Here is a 17,627-nt window from a genome sequence, read left to right on the forward strand (position 1 = left end):
GCTACAGCAGTGCACAAACACACACACACACACACACACACACACACACACACATAAAGCTGCAGCAGATGACTGTCTGACCTTGGGATGTGGAGGGCCTGGTTTGTCATTGACTCTGCAGTGACGCAGACCTGTGCTCATCATGCCCCAGCAGACAGACACAGCCAGTCCACCGCACAACTCTCCCACCTCACATCCAGCAGGATTGATGCGGCTCATAACACTGAAATATGAAGTCGTTTTAAAATTTCAAAGTTCCAAGATGATTAAATTGCATTTGGTGACACACACACATCTTTTTGCGGCCCTCAAGATGCTTCTAGCATTTTGTCAAAAAATAAGGTGCATAACAGGGATTCATTTAACCAAGCTAGGGTTAGTCCATCTTTTGAGTTGTCTTGTTTTGTGTATTTTGTGTTCATCACATTTTTTCACAGTAAAACAGTCGTTCACCATGTTAATGTAGATGTTGCATGGGGCTAAAGGCCTGTAGCAGCTCATCCATCATCCTGTCCCTCTTTCTGGGGCCAAGGCCTTGTAAGGGCACACACACTAACTTGCATGAGCACCAGTCACGACGGCTTTGCACATTGAGACGGCATGCTTGATTCACCAGCCCAGAAAAGGTCAAGCCTGTAGACTGCACACTTGACTTAATACGTGACTGTTTGTGTGTGTTTTTCTTCTCCGTGTCTCCATCCCGACGTCTGCAGGCGGCAACGCACGCATGGCCCAGTTTTTCCGTGGAAATCTCGCCGGGCTGATGATCCGTTCTGGCAAGCTGGAAAACAAAAAGGTGATCGACTGTCTGTACACCTGCAAGGAAGGTCTGGACGTGCAGCTGCCTGAGGAGGTTGCTTCAGCTGTCAAGGTAAGGAGGGCAAACCGCTCTGGAGGCCTTATATAGACAACACACCGAGACACTAACATGCTGTAGCTGTAAGCTCACTCATATAAAAACGTGTTTGTGCATTAAGAGTGCAGTCTTGAAGGAACGGTGTTGAAAAATGAATGTGAAGCAAGCAGATGCAACCCATTTTAACCATGCTAATGGTGAATAGTATCAAGTTTTAACCTTGACATTGGTGCGTGCTTTTTGTACATGACACATTACATCATGTTACCACTTCTCTTTATTGCTTTGCTCTTTATTTATTAATGTGACTGGGGTTTGTTCTTGTAGTAGCATAGAAGGTCGCTCCTGTCTTAAATACATTCTGTTTTAGGGGTATAGAGTTTTTTGTTTGTCCTTTTTGTTTTGTTTTTCTTTCTCTTTTTTAGTGTTATATCTTAACTGTAAAGTGCATTGCATGTGATTGTACGAAATGGGCTATGTAAACTAGGTTTGGTTTTGTGATATTTATGTAAATGCAAAACTTAGAAAACTAATTTGACAACTGTTTTGTGAGGTGAGGCATCTGTCTGTTGTCAAGCCTTGGCAAAATAACACAGCCTAACCCATTTTTGGACATCAACACCACAGCATGGCTTTAGATGGCAACGAAGGTCAAAGCCCCCAAATTGAATATCCCGTAATCCATCAACTTGTTTTCTTCTCTCAGGTGGAGTTTAACCCCAACCAGTCCTCACTGACAGTGGAGGGCGATGACATTGACGCCTTTGACAAGGTCATGCAGCACATCTCCTACCTGAACTCGCGCCAGTTCCCCACCCCTGGCATCAGACACCTTCGCGTCTCCACGGCTGTCAAGTAAGTGACAGAGGCCAAGAATACCCAAGTGCCTGTTGTGATTTCTGCTCTGTTTGTTCTGTGTCGCCTCGCCTCAGCTGTCAGTCACGAGGAGCCAAAAGATCGTGAGGCAGGTTCTTGCTACGAAATTGGCATTCAGAAAGGTTTGCTCTTTTCTGCTTAAAATGTATGGAAGGTCTGCCGAGGTAAAATAGAGGTCAGAGTTTTACCTGGTTTCTGTTCTAGAGGGAATGAACATTAAAGGTTTACAAGAAAGGGAGAGTGGGAATCACTGCTGGTAGAAAAGCTTTGTGATTTAAGAGTTTGTCTTCCTTTTCTCCTTGACAGATTTTTTTCATACAATGATACCCGACTCATAGACTGAAAAATGACGATCTATTGGCACAGAATGTACTAGATTACCTTCACTTGTTTTATGCCAGTACGAAATGTTTCCTGTTTTTTTTTTTTGTGTAGATGGGAATAAGGGAGGCGGGTAACTTTTGCTCTGAGACTGAGGTTTCCCCTTGGGCCCACTCCACCATCAGTTCTTGTATAATGCTGCAGTATAAGAATGGTTCTCACTTGGATATGCACAATTCTGCAATTCTGCAGTATCTTCTGTTGGGCAGCCTGAGCAATAAGGCTAGGTGATGAGTTTTCCTCGTACTACACAGTTTCTCTCTGTGAGGGCAGTTTTCCAGCTGTGGGGGACCACTGCACCTAAATGATTAGAGGGCAAACACTGTAGTAAGCATTTTTTTTTTTTTTTTTTTACCTGTGGAGTTGCAGAGCAGTTGAAATTCACAGTGAAATAGAATACTTTTCACCTTGTCGGCTAATTCTCTATACCAGAACGTTTGTCTATTTAACAGTAAATGCCAAAAATAGATTTTTTTTTCTCTCTCGTTTTTATTTTATATTTTATTCAAACTCGCTGCTTTTTGTTCCTGGAAAACTGCTTCATTTTAGTGGTTCATTGTGACACTATTGGCCTTCCAGTAAGCCACCAACCAGTACTGCCAATAACCTCCCATCTATTCCTACTATAATATAAAACCTACAAATTTACAGCTTTCAAGGTGGCATGGTTAACAACATGGTATGGTGATGCATTTTGGATGTTCAACCCCCAAAATCCTTGTTTTCTTTTCCCAAGAAACCATGGTTCTGCCTCCATGGCTCGAATTTATTTATTTTGAATGATGTTCCTTTTTGAAGATGAAGAAAGACACTGATGTATGTAGACCGTAGCAGTATGGTCTAACAAATGTACATGTTGTACCCTTCTTCAGCTCTTTGTTCCAACAGAAGACACATTGAATTATGGAGGCCAGACATGTTTTTAATACAGTTTTCTTGTTTTAGCAATAATATCTTCGTCAAAATTATACTTTGCCTCTAAAAGAGCAAGGTTTGGTTCCACATGGGCTAAAACTCATGTCGTCCCCCAGATGCTTCAACGAGGAGACGTGTGTGTCTGTGCCGGACGTGGAGGGATACGTGATGGTGCTGCAGCCCGAGGAGCCCAAGATCAGCCTGAGCGGCATTGACCACTTCGCCCGCGGTGCCGCCGAGTTCGAGAGCCAGGAGGGTGTGACGCTGTTCCCCGAGCTGCGCATCGTGAGCACCATCACCCGTGAAGTGGAGGCTGACGCCGAGCCCGAGGTCACCGAGGGAGCCGACGATGATCCCACAGGTGAGGGAAATGCACACACTGATACCCATACACCACACACACACACACACACACACACACACGCAGGAAACAGACTGCAGAGCAATAGAGAACACCAATAGATTTCCTGTACAATGTTGGCTTTATGTAGAATTAGTAAATATAGCTAAAATGGGTCACAGTGGATTATTTGAATCATTTACCTGATGTGCTACCCATCCCCTCTCTCCTTTTTATACCATCGCATGCCTAATCGTATTTTTGTACCTCGTGTGGCTGTACAATATGGAGTGATGATTCATGTGCTGCCTCAGTTGAATTATCTTAGACGTGGAATGGGTCCCTAAGGCGCCGTGAATCTACAGTGGATAGCCGTGTAGATATAGCCGGTGACACAGAGGATTAGGCCTGTAGGAGGAACGGATTGGCGAGAGGGAGAGGGAAGCGAGGGATAAGTTGTTTACTACATGCTTTATGGGAGGGGGCAGTTGACCAGCCGTGCCATCTGCCAGGCTTCTGTGTGAGCTAAAAGGGAGAGGAGGGGAGACAATAGGGAGAGATACAATGTGCTGTGGTGAACAACACACCATATGGGACAAAAGGGCTTACAGAGATCTGTTGCTATTACCTACAGTAAAAACCCTGCTCCACCTTGTGACACATAATAAACTAATGGGCTGGACACTGGACAGCAACAAGGAGACATGTTTGGATGTGTAAGAATTGCCTCATTTGAGTTCCCACAGTGTCAAAAGGTCCAAACGTGCCTGAAATATTAATTAGTGTCACGAGCTTAATGAAAAATACATGCTGCACACCTTGGAGTACCGGAGTATTGCCCCTATTTGGACTGGAAATTAACCTGAGCTTGTCACATGTGAAAGGAGCAGTGAACGATCATAAATGAGTTTTTTTTTCTTTTTTTTCCCCGTGACTCATACAGTCCAAGAGACGGTGGTGTCAGAGGAGATTATGCACAATCTGGACACGTGTGAAGTGACCGCTGTGGGAGACGAGCTGGACGGGGAGCATGAGAGCCTGGAGGTGGACCTGGCCCAGCTCCAGCAGCGTGGCCTGGAGATGAGCTCCTCCAACCTGGGCCTCGTCATCACCGGTATCTGCTGCAGAAACACACTGGATTGGTCTAACTAACATACAGCCAGAGCTAGCAGTTGCAGCCTGTAACAATTAGAGATAGCTATGCAGAGCAGGTTAACATAAACAGGCAGTATTACACACACACACATATTCACAAGATTGCACAATAAAGTGCAGTGGTTTTCAAAGTGAGGTCTGAGGACCTCTAGGGTTGCCAGGGGTGTAACAAAATGAGGAATCCCTAAATTTCATTATAAAACATTAACTATAAAAAACAAACAAACAAAAAAAAACCAATTCACTAGAAATTATTACAGCCCCAAAAATTATTTTAGGATTATGTATTAATCTCACCACCTTTCATTTTTTTTTTGTCTGTGTTCAAGACACCAACCAAGTATTTTTATTTTATATGAGGGTCCCTGATCCCTGATGTAATGCTGAGTCATATCATGTAAACAAATACAGTAGCTATTCAGACATGCTGAGTCTATAAGTGTTTGCATTCCCTTTATATTTTTAAGGCATTTAAATGTCACTCCTATCCAGAATGACTCAAAATAGCCCTACTTACATCAGATCTACTGGAATTGTAGGTGTGTAAATCAATTTCTTGAGCATTCAGCCTGAAACATTTTTACAAACTTTTACTTATGCAAAAATGCAGTCACACAGTAACTCAAACGCTGGGGCATGTCAGTCGGATAGATTGTCAGCAGTTTGCAGACATTTGCTGCTCACATGTCATTTTGAGGCAATCTGTCCTCTCCTCTGTGCTCCAGGTGTGAACACCATGGCAAACTACGAGCAGGTCCTGCATCTCATTCGTTACAAGAACTGGCACACCGAGGCTCTCTTTGACAGGAAGTTCAAACTGGTCTGCTCTGAACTCAACGGCCGCTACATCAGCAATGACTTCAAGGTCGAGGTATGACTGGACATTTATCACTTACGTCACGCAGCAGTGACTCACTCACGACAGAGGAGTGTCCTTGCAGGCAGGGAAAAAAAAAAACATTCAGCATGAAATGGAAGGAGAAAAAAATTATCTGACATCCAACATGTACATGTGCACTCATGATTTTGTGACTGTTAAATATGCATGTGTGTGTGGTGTGTTTTCTTTTATCCCAGGTGAACGTGATTCACACAGCCAGTCCCGTGGAGCATGCTAACAATGCCATGGTGCAGCCCAACTTCATCAACCCTGTCCACCACGCCTCTGTGGACCTTTCTGGACACAACCTGGTCAACGCTCACCAGGCCTCAGGTACTGAAACGTGGCGGGGCGATATCCTGTGGGAGTGATCCTGTACTTACTCAGAAGATGAGTCACCACACAGCCACTTCAAGTATTAGTATGCAGATACAGTACAGATATATTAACTGATTATTTTGTATGTCTGTGGCATGCACCGTCAGCTTATATGGGCTGATAAACACCCATGTAGGTTAGACTGTTACTCAACAAAGTAAAACATAAAGCTGTTTTTCCCCAGGTAAAATGTGGCACAATGAAACCACCATTTCTTAAGCATATCTCTAGTCTTTCACACAAATATCACACAATAGGACACATGATTATCTAACCGAAATAAAATAGCAGTACTGTTTATTTAGCTAAAAAGCACAATTCTCAGTTAATCCTAGAAAAGAAGATAAAATGCATCAAATGTATTTTGTGCCTTTCACAACGTCAGCATTGCTATTAGTCCGGCTGTCCGTGATCTTTATGAAATGGTTTTATGTCATCATTTCACATGTGATCAGGACGCAAACAGCTATTGTATGGTTATGAGTTGAGGGTAGCCAAACATATCGTCTTTTTCACAGTGCCAGTCAAACCTGAATGCAAACTCATTTTTGCTGATGTGTGAAAGGGCCTTCAGTATGTTAGTAAAGCAGTCCAAACACTGAGGGAATACAAGATGAAAAAACAAACAGAATCCCTCTAAAATTCTCTTTGCTGACCACTGGCTTGCATGAAATGAATGCTTATGCTGAAATTTTGTGTCATCTTTTTCCTCCCCTGTAGCGTTGACATTATTTTTATTTATTTATTTTTTTTTTACTTTTCCATGTTTTCTGCACTTGGTATGCGGAGTAGTTCACTTGCATTTCACAGTTTCTTTTCCGGTGTACCACTGAATTTTTCATTTTCTGTAGCTATAGACCGGTGATTGTCAACGCAGAATATTATTGAACTCAGAAAATATGAGAAAAAAGAAAGGAAAAAAAAAAAAGAAAAAGAAAAAAATGCCTTCTGGAGTTTAGGATATCTAGCATTTTTTTATTCCTCCGTACCATTTGTGTTTTATTTCATATTTTTGTGTCCGTCTATCTGTTCTTCCCATTCTCGTGAAAGTGATATCTCAGGAACACCTTGAGGCAATTTCCTCAAATTTAGCACAAACTTGCCAAATTCAAGGATGAACTGATTAAATTTTTAGTTTCATATGTCTAATAGGATAAAATCATACATCTCAATATAGTGGTGACTCCCATTTCAGCAGAAAATACACTTAATACCTCTTATTAAATTCCTTCAAAGTATTCACTGCAAATATTATATGAGTCTGGGTTTAAACTGCAACTTGACTGGTTCGCGGAGGCACACAGCTGTGAGCCGCTGTTTCTAGTTTCTTCCAATATTGAAGCAACACCAGAAGCAATTGAGGTAGAAATAATTTTATTAGGAGTGATTTACCGACCCCAAATATGTGTTTTTGAGCCACAGGTTCTAAAGACATTATAAATCCCATCTGTCAGCTTATTATTAGTTACCCGTAAGTGGCCACACACTCCGATGCAGAGTCAGGCCTGCCTCGCTCACAAAGCTGCACTACATTCACTGGTTGTGCTTTGAGCAGAAGCAGCCGAGGACAGGTTGTTTTCTTCCTTTGTGAATGGAATGTGGCTTATGCGGCATCTTCACATTTTCCACATATCAGGACACTGTGTAATAGTGTTAAAACCGCTTACAGTTGATTAATATTTCCCACCAGTGAGGGCTGCATCCTGCAATCAGAATTACAGATTTGAAGCATCACTCCTTAGTGAACTGAATTAACTCCCTGGTGGAGGTCTGCGCTCTACTGGGAGCATTTTGTTGTTACTTATCTACTTATTTTTATGGATTTCCTATGTTTTTAGGAGTCTGTTCACACTGATGAAGGCTAGTAAAAATAACATGAATTTTGTCAGTGAAAATATTAAACAGTAATAGGCTAATCAGGCCTAAATAATAATTGAAAGTTAATTGAAAGTCCGGCCCCCACAGTGTCTGCTGGCCTTTAGACAAATGTAATTGAAGACCCCATAGTACATAATCCCATAGCTTTTTTTTTTTTTTTGTAGGATCACGAGTGGTGATGCAGCTTGACAGTTGCAGACTGATCACCATCCCGAGATTACCAGAAACATTGCCATTTTAAAAAAAGAAAAAGATTATTATTTTTTATTTGAACTTTCAAGAGACCCTGCCAAAGCTTTACACAATGACAGTAATTGTTATAGATTATTTCACTAATGTGTTATTAAAGCTAAGACCAACGTCATAATCAAACAAGTAATCTGCTTAATTTTTGCACTCTGCAGAATATACATCTATTGGGCCTGAAGCATGCCAAGCATTGCAGGGGATTACAGTCTATTAACTAGAAATGGGGCACGTATGAAACACTGGTTGTTTTCCCACTTTTTAATGGCACAAGTTTAGGGATTACTCTTGAGTGCTGTCTGTGACATCTGGACGGGCGGTACTCTGTGCACAACCTTTTATTTCCCAGCATCAGTAATCTTCTAGGCTGACAAGCTCACTAAGCTGCCGCAGCACATGAGAGGCCCATTCCTGCTAGTATGGGGCAAAGCGGAGCAAGTTGGAGAAGGACAGGGAAATCTATTTAAAGAAAGACACACACCTAGAGCTTCCAAAATCATTCATCTGCAGTTCACTTAAACCCCATCAGCTCCAGTGCAGATGCACCAGGGATCGACATGTGCACATCCACATCACGATCTCAGAACAGAACTAATGCCCCTGAATGCCCCACTACAGAAATGAAAAGTGTGTGAACTGAACTAACATTTTGTGTGTGTACATGCTTGTTTCTTTACAGTTGTCCCCAGCGCCGCCACCATTGTCATCGTGGTGTGTGTCAGCTTCCTGGTGTTCATGATTATCCTGGGTGTGTTCCGTATCCGGGCGGCACACCAGCGCACCATGAGAGACCAGGAGAACGGCAAGGAGAACGAGATGGACTGGGACGACTCAGCCCTCACTATCACCGTCAACCCCATGGAGGTAAACACACACACACACACTGTTCACGCAGACTGAAAATCCAAAGCACAATCCACTGCACAGCAGCGACTGTGGCCTAGTTTCATCTGAGCTGTCCTCATAGGCGATCCAGTGGGGGCTGGGAGAGACTTTGTTCATGATATCTGAGGAGTTTTATCTTAATAATGAATATAAAAGATTCATATTTGGATTATTTTTATTCAAGCAGGTATTCCCACTGAGATTACAAATATTGTTTTTAGGAGAGAACCAGCCAAGAAAGTGGCATCAAAACAAAAAAGTTTGTGTTGCGGCTGTGCAAAGTAAAATGTTCTGTATAAACGTTTTAAAAAGCTATAGTCCAGTATCCAACCAGCGGGCTTTTAACAGGCACACTGTGCATATCTGTACAGTGGGTTCATGCTTTAACTCTGAGGTATTATGTAGGCTTAGAATTCATACTAATTCACCATTATTAACTTTCTAATCCTGAAACACACTGTCATGCTGCTGCATTACCACACACTGCGCCAGGCAAGATTTTTATGTAACAATACGCCTCTCCTCACAAGATGAGGCTGCAACTGAGAGGAGCATCCCCACCCCCTCCTAACTGAGATGCTGTACGTTCTCCTTACTTACCCAAATTAAATCTCAGAGTCAGTTATGGACACCTCTCTGCCCACAGGAAGTAATGAATCGAATATTGAGTGAGATACAAACTGTTTCTATGGCAGCGAACGAGAGCTCCATCCAGGAAAGCTGGACTCAGCAATAGGGATGGACTGAAATATCAGCAGACTGTCAATACTGACCAAAATCAGCTGTAAAATGCAATATTAATTCAATACCAACCCAAAATGTGTTTTTACAGCCAGTCACTTGGCTGATTGTAAAATGTGTATTGTTATCTCGTGCCAAATTAACAACAGAACAAAAGTAGCCTGGTCTTCTGTGCACTGTACTCCTCATAATCCTAAGACAGGCCTGTGTCATAAACTGAACCCGTTTTGCCCTTTTTCTGAATTTTACAAAAATTCATATTGGTTTTGGCTGTTTAGCGGTGGGATTGTTTTTGCTTCTCATCTCTTTAGCATGATTGGCTGGCTTACTGCTGTCATGCTTACATGATTTTTAGATACTGCGCTTCGTATTTTCCACAAAGTTTCCCCTCACATCCATCTAGAACCGCCAACATGCAAAATTACCCAGCGTCATTTTGGAAATGATGTAGCTGTAAAATCCAAATGTTTCTGTTTTTGTTTCAAATAATCACTCTCCCAATTGTGCTGTCTCTAACCCAGACATACGAGGATCAGCACAGCAGTGAGGAGGAGGAGGAGGAAGAGGAGGAGGAGAGCGAGGACGGCGAGGAGGAAGACGATATCACGAGCGCCGAGTCGGAGAGCAGCGAAGACGAGGAAGGCGGGGAGCCGGAAGACCAGCAGGGGGCCAGCAGACAGCAGCAGCTGGAGTGGGACGACTCCACTCTCACCTACTAGAGCAACACACACATACACACATACAGCGTACACATACACACACACAGACACACATACACACACACCTCAACACAAGCTCCTCTGCATAAACACGCATGTCACACACACTGCTCACATCCACTCACTCAAAGCCTCATGCTCACCGCACTGCCCTCATCAGTAGGGTGCCAACACACACACACACACACACACACTTGCACACATGCACACACATGCACACACACACCCTTATAATTTCATTTCCAAGGAGCCATGATGTAAAAAAAAAAAAAATAACAAAAATCCCTTCAACGTATATATGGTCAAGGTTTTCCTGTTGTTACCTTAGTGGTGGTACTCAGTGTAGTATAGTAATCACCGGATCGCTGATTTTTACTGTTTATTTTTTTATTTATTATATTTTAATTCCCAGGAAAACTTGGCCTACATTTACATTTGTTTTGAGCTACGTGAGGAAGCCAACCCTGCACTTTTTGTTTTCTCTCAGACGTAAGACTTTCAAATGGAGAATGATTTTTTTTAAATGTATATTCTTTGCGTGTTGGTTTTAGATTTGTTTGCCGCTAAAATCACGTGTAGCTTTTGACTTGGGTTTTCTTGACTTGTAGTCCACAGAGTGAGACGAGATGACGCTTTGAACAAGTAGACCGCATTTTCTTTTCTTTTTTTCTTTTTTTTTTTCTTCTTTTAGTGCATGAGGATATTTGAGAAGTCATATGTGTAGAGGAATAAATTGCTTTTTAAAAATTTTTGTAAATATAAAGAAACCATGTAATTAGTTGATGTGTTAGTGAAGGCCTTCACAATGGGGTCCAATATCTAAAAATGACGCAGTACGTAATGTAGAATATTTGTGTCACAGAGGCTGTAGCATGTTGCAAAAAAAAACTTCGCAAAAGCTGTTCCATCATGCTTGTACAAAAATGTCTGCTTCGAGATGAGAAACCCAGGACTGATAAGCAGAGGTTTCCATGACAAAGTGGTGTCCATTTTGTCTTTTCTTTTTGCTAAGAGGAAGTCATTTATGTTGCTCTCACCTGTAGGCAGGACCGGTGGATGGTTTCAGCTTCACACATGCTTTGCTTTGCTTTGCTTGCACAAGTGGCAATGCTCTACTCAAGGCGTCGATGTATTTCATTCCCATTCGATTTCACTGTTGTACAGAAGGGATTTTCTTTCCTTTCAGAGTAATCATACTCAGAGAAATGCATATGTACAAACCGAGGTTTGTGTGCGGGATGGTACAAACACCACGCCAGGTGTAGCGCTGTTTTATTTTGAAATATGGGTACTAATATTTCTACCAATACATTTGGACAAGTAGCGGCATTTCCTCAGCAACTTTAAAAAAAAAAGTTTTTCCTCCATATTCCAGATATTCCAGTTCTGCTGTGGCGACAGACGTAGGAATGAACAAAATCCCTACAAACAACCGAGAGCAAATTAACTTGAGCTTTAGTGGAGCTTGGTTGAATAGTACAGTTGCTGGCATTGTTTTGGGGGAGAGAAATGAAAGTACATTTCAGGATTGCTTCATTGCAAAAAAATATTTTTTAAGATTTTTTTCATGGCATGGCTATTTAACCTGAAATGATCTATTAGGTGCATTTTTAAACTGGTTGCTTATCTCAAAGTAAATACCGTCTTTCCTCGTCGCTCTTTCTGTGTTTCAAAAAAATTCCACCCGAATGGAAGACTGCACTTTGTGATAGGAAAACACTTTAAAAATGAATCTTTGCTCTTGTTTGAATCTTAAAATGAAATATTTTTTGCAGTAGACCACTAGATTTTATTGTACATGGAACTGTACTGTAGAGTTGTTCTAAGATATTTGTTTACATTTGGTAAACTTATTTTTCCTTCTGGTATTAGTATAAAACTTATACAGTTAATTGGGAATAAGTGTCCAAACTCTGTCTCCTCTCAGACATGGCTGTTGTCCATCACTCTTGTATATCTTTCACACACCAGACACAGTTGTACTTCTACACCTAACAATTTAATGTTCGTCTGATGTTTTTCGGTTCCAAGTAAATATATATATATAAATATATATTTTCCAACCCTGCATTAAGTAAGACTAGACTGAGGGCATCAATTAAGTGAGCAAAAAATGTGACTATCAGTTGGGCGATGATTACAAACGTCGGTGCAGAGGGTCTCATATTTTGCATGCAGATCTTATTTTCAGAGGCCAAAATCGAGTGAATACAGAAAAATCCTTTACGCAATGCAAGACTCATAAAAGGTTGTTTATGGTTTCCAGGTCACATATGAGCGTGGCGAGTGCACCTTTATGTGTGGTGTCACTGCGTTGTTTTTGTTTTTAGGTTCAAATTTGTTTAAGGTTTTTGGTCAGCGGTGGAAAGTTGGTGAACAGTCTCCCCTCCATGATGACTTGGGCCTGCAAAAGGGGGCCAGGTCTGAGCCGGCCGAGTTGGGAGTGCCTTTTGCCGATCACAGCGCAGTTAACACACCTAAAACAAACAAACAAAAAACACAAAACAAAACAAAACAAAAAAATGTTCATCCATGCTCTTTTTTTTTTTTTTAGTTGTGGCATTTTTTTTTCTTTTCTTATTATTTTCTAACTATTTAATGCTAGATTTCTTAATGAGCTGGGGATGCAATTTTTTTCCATTTTGTTGTAACAATAGTCCACCGCTAGTTTTATTAAAAAGTGAAAAAGTTTTACATAGATGTCATGTGTCCATGTTGGTGTGTAAAGTAGATCCATATTGTATCTTCTATAGATATTGTACTAAATCATATTGACGGAATCCACCTTTAAAAAGATGTACATTATTGAATTGCTCTAGGCAGCCTACGTGGGTATAAATTTGTGTATAGTGGAAGGAAATTTTGAACCGTGTACTATTGCCTAAGTTGCTGACAGATGTTTTTTGAGGGCAGCTTGGAATTCACAAGAACCACAATATACAGAAAATTACCACGTCGTTATGTTAAACCCTGAACGTCAACATTTCATCTGGCATTTTCCTGAAAAGTCCAATGCAACGTGTTGGTGACGGTGTGCATTGACTGAAGCTGAGTCTCCTCAGAGTGACTGTGGCATCTCACACACCTCCTGATCAGCCCCAGATTAAGTGTATTTTTCTCTGCATTGAATCGATTGTCACTGCCTAATAAACTGAAATGCAGCCGTACAGTTAGCGCTGAAATGTATGGGGAGTTTTCTTTGCATGAACCACATTGCTTTTCTTCCATGTGGGGGGGTTGTGAGAGCGGAGAGAGAACGGAGATGTGGTACACTACTGATTCTCTGATTGTCCATTTCACAAGTCCACGCCACTGAAAACATTTTTCTTTTATCTATTTTTTTTTTTTATTATTATTTTTTGTTTTAAATATTTGCTCAAAAATGGAAGGTGACAATGTTTTCCGAACCAATGGATACTTCCTTTGTGCTTGTTGGGGCTGCTCTCACTTTTCTACCAATTGAAAGGCGAATTGTAGTGAAGTTGATGCTTGCTCATAAACAAAATAAAGGATGATGAGATGGGGTATAACTTCTCTCTGTCCGTGTTGTTTTCTGTCATCAGTGGAGCTTGTGAGAGCCGGGCTGTTCAGGAGTGCATCACAGGCAGCTCACTGGGCTTGTTTACAGCCCAACACTCACATAATGTGAAACAGTGTTGTGTATTTAAGGCACTAGTGCCCCCTGGTGGTGGTGAGATCTGTCTCAGTAAAGACCAATATGAAAGATTGAATATCACCAGTAGTACAAATCCACTTTGTTTTTACTGACATTCAAGATAACATGTATACCAATTTGAAAACATTTTAAAGTTAACATTGTAAACCATCAAAAATGAGTAGGTACAGAATGAATGGACCAGATTCAATGGCTAAGATGAGATATAATTGACTTGTAAAGTGTTGGACTCTATAGTTGTTCACTATTGACCCAATTTAAAATGTCTGATAATCCATGAAGCTACTAGGGGGTGGACAAAATAATGTAAACACCGACCAAAATATATGAATGTTGTGTGTCTAATAAGATGTAGGCCCACTCTTTTCATTGAGGACAGCTTCAGCCCTCCTCGGACCGCTGTTAGTCCTGATCTGTGTGACGTGATGATGATGGACAGCTTCCAGTTCCCTGAGAGATAAAGGAAGTTAAAGTCTACTCTGCTCTCCAGTGCTGCCTATAAAAGCCAAATAAGGTTTGGATCTGGTGATTAGTGAGGCCTTGGTAGGTGTGACTTCCTCCTGGTGTTTATTATCCATCCCTAGAATTTGTTTGACCACCTGTGGTCTTAAAATATAAAAACAACATGAGAGACTGTTTGCAGCACTGGGTCCCCCTGGTTCTACAGACTGACATTGTTTTCCCTGGCTGCAATCTTCCAACAAGCCGGGGCCAACAGGAAAGCTGCTGAAACCATCACAGATCCACAACAATGTTGAGCTGGCGACAAACACTGAGAGTTGGACCCATCCTGTGGTTGTCCCCTGAATGTAAACCAGTCCAAATGTTGGAAATTAGCTGAGAGATTCATCTGATATTTATGTTTTTGCATGATTTTGTGCTCCTTAAACCATGTTATGCATCTTTGAATGTTGGATTGGATTCATGTGATGTTTTTGAACGGCAGCCCTGCAGTAAATACCAGCTCTGGAAAGCTCATGCAGTATTGTTGAAACAATCTCACAGGTGCTGATTCCCTTCTGAAACCATTTTTGAGCCTTTAGTTTGTCCCTGTCAGCGAGTTTCAACATAAAACCACCGTTGCCGTGTTTTTGAAACCAACACATCTGCAATTTGGCCACTATTTGGCCCCCTCAGAGCGCTGTAAGTTTCTTTATCTTACTGTGGAAACTCACATATAAAAGTAGTGGTATGTGTTGACTCAGAAATAACTAACACACTGCTGACATAACAACTTAACATTGACTCCCTAGTATAGCTGCCTTTGCACTGTCATTTAATCAGTTCACAGTTAAAAGCTGTTTCTATGTGACATTTCCATTATTTTATCCGCACCCCAGTCCAGTTAAAAGAAATCGCATCTTGAAGGCAATCATCATCATCATAAATACACGAATTACAGATTTCAGTCCTTACGGCTGACAGACGCAGAACCCCAATAAGCAGCACAACACAAATCACAATACAATATTTCCCATAAACGGCCTGCTCTTTCCTCTGAAGGTGTGTCTAAATACATATCAAATTACACTGTAGTACCTATAATACAGGCAATTTACAGTTATCTGGACAAATAAAAATACATTTACAAAGGCTTGGGGTTATAAAATACTGATAAAAAGTATTAACGTGTACAATAACATTTAGAAGTGCATTGATTATTTACAAGATCGATGATCAGTTGGCACTTTTCTGTCTTGATATTAACAACGGAGACTTAAAATGGACGGACATTCTGTGGCATTACTACGCCTTGGTTTTCACACCAGAGCTGGCTAGAGCCATGATTTTGTCTTCTGACCCTGAAAAAGAAAGAAAAACAAGGGGTAAATACTCCTGCCTCTGTGTTTTTAACCACAAACTTGCATAACTAACATTTCAGCTGGACTGTACACATTTATTCTTACCGAGGTCTGCAGTGACTTTTTCAAACTGGCTTAGAGTTGCTGTGGCATTCTCAGTCAGAAAAGTCTCATCCTCTGCAGTGAGCTGTCAAAAACAGAAATTCAGGTTATTCTGGCACTATCAGATACTAAGTAAAGTAAAGTATTAGGCCTGTTACAGCAATTGTTATGAGTCTGCTACAAGCTTTATGACTGAAATAAGCAAGTGCGGCTTTAAGAGCTCATGTGGAGTCATAATCACAAGCCACTAAATCATCTATGCATCAGTGGAAAAGCATCTCATCTGCCGCAAGAGCTGCTGACCGTCTCTCCCAGTTTTCTCAAGGCTGTGAGGATTTCCATTTTCTGCTGGGTGTACACATCTCGTGACAGCTTCCCCACCATGACATCGCGGTCCATCTGCGCAGAGTCACACCATGAGACTGATTTTCAGGCCAAGCGAGTGAAAGCACACAGACGAACACACACATTGACACTGAAACAGTTGGGACTACACGGTCGTAAATTAAACATATCCTCCAGATTACCTCGGCTAGTCTGGTTCTCAGCTGTCCTGGCTGCTTCTTAGCAAAGAGCCTGATCACCTCTGGGGTTTTAAATGCTTGGCTGATGGCAGCCTGGATTGCCTGGTGAGGAGGGAGACAAAACAATTTGACCCTTTGTAGCAACGTAGTGGATTATTTCCAGTTAAAACCTCTTATATAAGCAATAACCTCCTTAGAGCAGCCTTGCTACATGGCAGATCCACGACCTAAGAGCATACCAGCTGCATTCCACTGAGCTCATCCACAAGTGTCATGTCTCCCGTCATGATCTTCTTCAGGGAGTCATTGAATTCACTCAGCTGCTCCAGGGTCTCTTTCTTGGTCTCCTCATACTCCTCCTCATCCAGCTCTTCTCTGGTGCACAGACATAAATGAAGGAAATAAGTGCAAGTGTAGCATAGAAACTTTACTGCCAGCACAATGAAAACAGCTTCATCACTTAAGGTTAATCCCCTCTGCACACATGCATCAAGCAGCGACTGACTGTAGATCTGTATATAATGTTGCACCTGCATTCCTCCAGATCCTGAAGCTGTTGCATCAATCTGTCAAGTTGCTCTTCCATGTTTTGCCTCAGTTTTCCAGTTTCTGATTTCCCCCGGGACGCCATACTCGGAAAAGGGCCTTTATAAATAGTGATTAAGACCTAAAGAGAGGGCAAACAGAAAACAAAACGGGATATGACATCTACTTGGTTGTTATGCCACAACTTACTTACTTTACGCCAACCTAGCTAGCTAACTAGCAAAGTGATAAGCATAAAAAAAAGTTAAGCTTGTAAACACTGCCGTATTTGCCATAATGGTGTAGCATTATAACAATTTATTCGACATCTGCGAGACATTAAAACTGTTATAGTGCAGGTGGGTGTATTTGCTGGGGGCTGGGGACATTTAAGTGAAAGTTATTGAACAGGTTAGCTAACGTGTAGCATGATAAAAGAAAAGCTCTCACCTGCCTTCTCTCTGTAAACAGACGGTTACGAGGCGCCGACTCAAATCACCCAGAAATAAAACATTTGTATAATATACTAAATTAATGACTCATAACTACGCTGAAAATAACTCCCTTTTCTTCTTTCACTTCTTCTCCTTCTTCTTTCTCTTCTTAGTAAGTCCTATTCGTGAATATGGTTGCAAAATGCTCCAAAGTCTTTGTGAATGGCGAGATCTTGATCCTGAACGCAGCTCGCTCAGTGTGGGTGCGGCGTTCCGCCCCTCGCTCGTTTTTGTCCAATCACATTCCTTGATCA

General features: G+C 41.5%; 2 protein-coding genes across 6 annotated transcripts in view; one reads left to right on the plus strand and one right to left on the minus strand.

Moving 5' to 3' along the window:
* Nucleotides 1–13,775, plus strand: part of clstn1 (calsyntenin 1) — a 44,345-nt gene extending 30,570 nt beyond the window's left edge. For all 4 annotated transcript variants that reach the window (XM_030055819.1, XM_030055821.1, XM_030055820.1 and 1 more), the window contains 8 exons: nucleotides 714–871; nucleotides 1,563–1,711; nucleotides 3,145–3,389; nucleotides 4,312–4,482; nucleotides 5,249–5,394; nucleotides 5,601–5,736; nucleotides 8,585–8,769; nucleotides 10,053–13,775. In XM_030055819.1, the coding sequence (XP_029911679.1) occupies nucleotides 714–871; nucleotides 1,563–1,711; nucleotides 3,145–3,389; nucleotides 4,312–4,482; nucleotides 5,249–5,394; nucleotides 5,601–5,736; nucleotides 8,585–8,769; nucleotides 10,053–10,250 (1,388 nt within the window). In that variant the 3' untranslated portion in view covers nucleotides 10,251–13,775. The remainder of the gene's footprint in view (nucleotides 1–713; nucleotides 872–1,562; nucleotides 1,712–3,144; nucleotides 3,390–4,311; nucleotides 4,483–5,248; nucleotides 5,395–5,600; nucleotides 5,737–8,584; nucleotides 8,770–10,052) is intronic.
* Nucleotides 13,608–17,574, minus strand: lzic (leucine zipper and CTNNBIP1 domain containing). Of its 2 annotated transcripts, none has more exons than XM_030055826.1 (7): nucleotides 17,334–17,574; nucleotides 16,885–17,021; nucleotides 16,594–16,729; nucleotides 16,358–16,456; nucleotides 16,134–16,229; nucleotides 15,834–15,915; nucleotides 13,608–15,728 (listed from the first exon to the last, which is right to left on the minus strand). In XM_030055826.1, the coding sequence occupies exons 2-7, from the start codon at nucleotides 16,983–16,985 to the stop codon at nucleotides 15,673–15,675; spliced, it is 570 nt and encodes a 189-aa protein (XP_029911686.1). In that variant the 5' UTR covers nucleotides 16,986–17,021; nucleotides 17,334–17,574; the 3' UTR covers nucleotides 13,608–15,672. The 2 variants fall into 2 exon arrangements, with proteins under 2 accessions (XP_029911686.1, XP_029911685.1); XM_030055825.1 differs by having other exon boundaries at nucleotides 17,330–17,573.
* Nucleotides 17,575–17,627: the final 53 nt, after the last annotated feature.

This window comes from Myripristis murdjan, chromosome 7, assembly GCF_902150065.1.
Source record: "Myripristis murdjan chromosome 7, fMyrMur1.1, whole genome shotgun sequence".
NCBI lineage: Eukaryota > Metazoa > Chordata > Actinopteri > Holocentriformes > Holocentridae > Myripristis > Myripristis murdjan.